At 36.3% G+C, this 3,258-nt stretch overlaps 1 protein-coding gene across 2 annotated transcripts; it reads right to left on the reverse strand.

Moving 5' to 3' along the window:
* Window positions 1-1,024: 1,024 nt before the first annotated feature.
* Window positions 1,025-2,783, reverse strand: LOC112802404 (protein BASIC PENTACYSTEINE1). 2 transcript variants are annotated; one of them, XM_025845616.3, is made up of 3 exons: window positions 2,672-2,759; window positions 2,325-2,456; window positions 1,025-2,217 (listed from the first exon to the last, which is right to left on the reverse strand). In XM_025845616.3, the coding sequence occupies exon 3, from the start codon at window positions 2,116-2,118 to the stop codon at window positions 1,267-1,269; it is 852 nt and encodes a 283-aa protein (XP_025701401.1). In that variant the 5' UTR covers window positions 2,119-2,217; window positions 2,325-2,456; window positions 2,672-2,759; the 3' UTR covers window positions 1,025-1,266. The 2 variants fall into 2 exon arrangements, with proteins under 2 accessions (XP_025701401.1, XP_025701400.1); XM_025845615.3 differs by lacking the exon at window positions 2,325-2,456 and having other exon boundaries at window positions 2,672-2,783.
* Between the last annotated feature and the right edge of the window lie 475 nt (window positions 2,784-3,258).

Here is a 3,258-nt window from a genome sequence, read left to right on the forward strand (position 1 = left end):
ACATCGAGCTCAACCTGCTGCATCTAAGATGTTGCCTATTACCTATCACTTACTTGGTATTTGCCGTTTGCTTCCGGCATATAAGGGTCTGTTTCACAAGTTTCATTATTGGAGAGGAAAGGAGCACAAGGAAAGGGTTCAGAGAGTAACCGACTTTGCAAGTCCATGTTACTCTTCAAAAAACCCTTTAATCCCTCCCTTCTCCAAATTGAACCTCATGTATACACTTTATATATCTTATATGCACATTTATGCTCAAACATCTAAAGTTCTACAAGGAAAAACAGACTCCCCCATCCCCACCTTATATGTCTTACCGTCTTTCAACATTCAGCTATCAAAATACTTAAAAGCAAAGGATTACTGTTAATCAGAAAATCTGCTATCTATATATCATGCACTATACAAATTTTCCTAATGGTTTGGTTTCAGAGGGAAATCAGATGAAACATACTTGTTACACATTACTAGTCATAAATGCAGATTATCTCAACTTACATACCAATGTAAACTATGGATAAGACTTATCAACTAGTAATGTGGTGTGCCCAACACCTTTGATTCCTATTAGCATGCACAAAAATAGGAAGTCTTTCCTAAACTGAGTTTGTATCTACCATGAGAAACTCATGATCAGTTTACCCTGAGTTTAGCAGAGTACTTAACTAAGAAGTACATCATAATCTTAGCCTGCTAGGAAATACATAATAAGCCTCTAACATTTTGCATTCTGTTCCAAGAACCCCCACTTGGTACCAAACTTAAATTCGGCAGAGCAAGTCGTGATTGGTTATGTTTCCCACTCCAATCATCAAATCAGAGAAACACATTCCACCAATATGACAACCAAGTCACTTCACAGATGATCATCAAGCATGTTTCTTAAAACAAACTACAATTGGATCTTCAGGCCAATATTAGAATGATTCAGTAATCAGAATAAAGCGCTTGCATCACATTAATCACCAATAGCTCTATGAACAGATAAAATATTCCTACCAAATATCAATACGACAATATCTCATTTTCTAGTCCTCTATCAGGACCAACCAGCCAAAAGATTGAATTCCCATTTACTGAATCCAAATAAGTGAATAGAACAACAGATAAGAGTTAGAAGAGAAAAGGAAATGTCAGGAGAAAATCCTTGAACTACAAACCAGCTAACAAAGCCTCTGTCTCAGGCCAAATACTTCACATATATATACATGACAAACAGGCTGAAAAGGAATAAGAGGCCGTATTGTACCATAGCATATAGTAGATCTACCTGATAGTGACAAACTTATTGGTACCATGTTTTGCCCAGTAAGTCCTCAAATCAATTGGATTAGAAAAGTTATAACCCTCAGCTGCAAGTTTCTCTAAAACTTTCTTAAATGCTCCTATACTCATTTTCCTTCCAGCTATCCTAGCACCACGCCGCTTTGTACTCATAGGCAAAGGATATGTAGACATTCCCGTTGTGCAACATGTAGACTGCCACCCACCCGAGCCCCATCGGTAACACTGTTGGGGTGTCCCAGTGCACGAACAAACAGGGATTGGAATACTCGAAATATCCAAGTCAATCCCATTTATCACAATCTCAGTAGTTTTCTTTGGAGCCCTAGCTCGTTGAACTGTAGGAGCATTCTCATCCTTAGGAACGCGAGGCCCCCTCTTGGGCTTCTTTGCCTTGGGAGATTTCGGAACCTTGGGACCCTGTCTCTTCTTTCCAGTGGTGTTCGCTTTCTCAACAACAGGCGCTTCTTCCACGGGCCTTTCTTCCTTTGCGGACAACTCAGGCGGTGGAATCATTTGCATGTGATGCGTGGAAGACGTCTCCGGAATACTACCATAACTTGGGTTTGTAGGTATCATATTCATATACTTCTCTCTCTGACTACTAATCCAAGCATCCCTCATGTAATCCATAGGGTAAGTAGCCGGGGGCATCCCAATGTCCCTATGGTGATAGGCACCATTAGTGCCGGACAAAACTGCAGCATTGCGTCCTCCGAGAAGAGGCTTTTCCGGCATCGATGACATTAGCTGGAGCCCCAGATGGCTCTTGAAAGAGGTAGCAGGTTCATAGTAACCCCAATTACGTATGTTAAGACCATTATCCCCATCCATAATAGGCAGCAAATGGTGAAGCCAAAATTGCACTATTGCAGAATAACAATGTACACTTTGTTAAATATCTTCGCAAATTATCCAGGCCATTGCATTCTCCTAACAAACCAACACAATTCAAAATACAAAAAATCAAATTCCATGAAAAACAACAAACAAAAACAATAGCAAAATGTAATTGTGTTAACCCCAAAAGCAAAACCCACCTTTTGTTTCAGCTCAAACAGAGTCAAACCACAAAAAAGGGGGTTTCAACAAGGAAAAAAATTTACACAAACCCCATAAATGTATGCATGCAAAACCTCATGCCAACAAAGTTTCAGCTTCTGGGTTTTGTTCTAGGATCCATTTCACCATGAAAAAAGGGGGAAAATCAGATCTTTGAGCTAAAAGTATCAACAGATCAACAGAATCTAAGATCAAAATGGAACATGAGAAAATGGAAATTAACGGCTAAAATCTTAATTTTGACCTGAACCCATTTCATTATTTGAAGAAAGGAGAAATGGGTCGAGGGGAATTTTTCGGAGCTGAAAGGGAGAGGAGACAGTACCTGTTAGGGTTCTTGGCGTCTACGAATGGAGAACGAAGAGAGCAAAGGAACAAAAATGTCTACACGCCATCTTAAAAATCTAATCTAATCTTTAAAAAAAAAAACATTTTCGAGTTTCTATTATTATAGTAATGATATTTTAATAATTACAATAATGTTTTTAGACTTCCTTTTCAAATATTTTTGTTAATCAAATTTAACCAAATTAATTTTAACTCGATAAAAATTACTCAATAATATGCATAAATCACACCCTTTTTTTTTTTCATTCCTTCTTTTTTTGTGTATTTTTTCTCTTATCGTTTTTTTATTGCTCCTGATCTTGTTGAACTTTTATTTTATTTATTCTCGTTCTATTCTTGCATTTTTTTTGTTTGATATTTTTTTATTTTTCTTAAAAGAATTAAAAAAAATGATAGCCGCGATAAACAAAAAAAAATTAATAGTATAAAATTTATTAAAAAATTAATACCACAACTTTTTAATTTGATATATAAAATTTTTGAATTTTGATACTAAAATTTTTTATCAGTGACACAGACAAATTCTTAACTAATTAAAAGTTATTAAAAATAAAAATATTAACT

Source organism: Arachis hypogaea, chromosome 5 (assembly GCF_003086295.3).
Source record: "Arachis hypogaea cultivar Tifrunner chromosome 5, arahy.Tifrunner.gnm2.J5K5, whole genome shotgun sequence".
Taxonomy (NCBI): Eukaryota; Viridiplantae; Streptophyta; class Magnoliopsida; order Fabales; family Fabaceae; genus Arachis; species Arachis hypogaea.

Excerpts from the sequence above, each read along its gene's own strand:
- LOC112802404 (XM_025845615.3), bottom strand. The coding sequence starts at position 2,118 with ATGGATGGGGATAATGGTCTTAACATACGTAATTGGGGTTACTATGAA.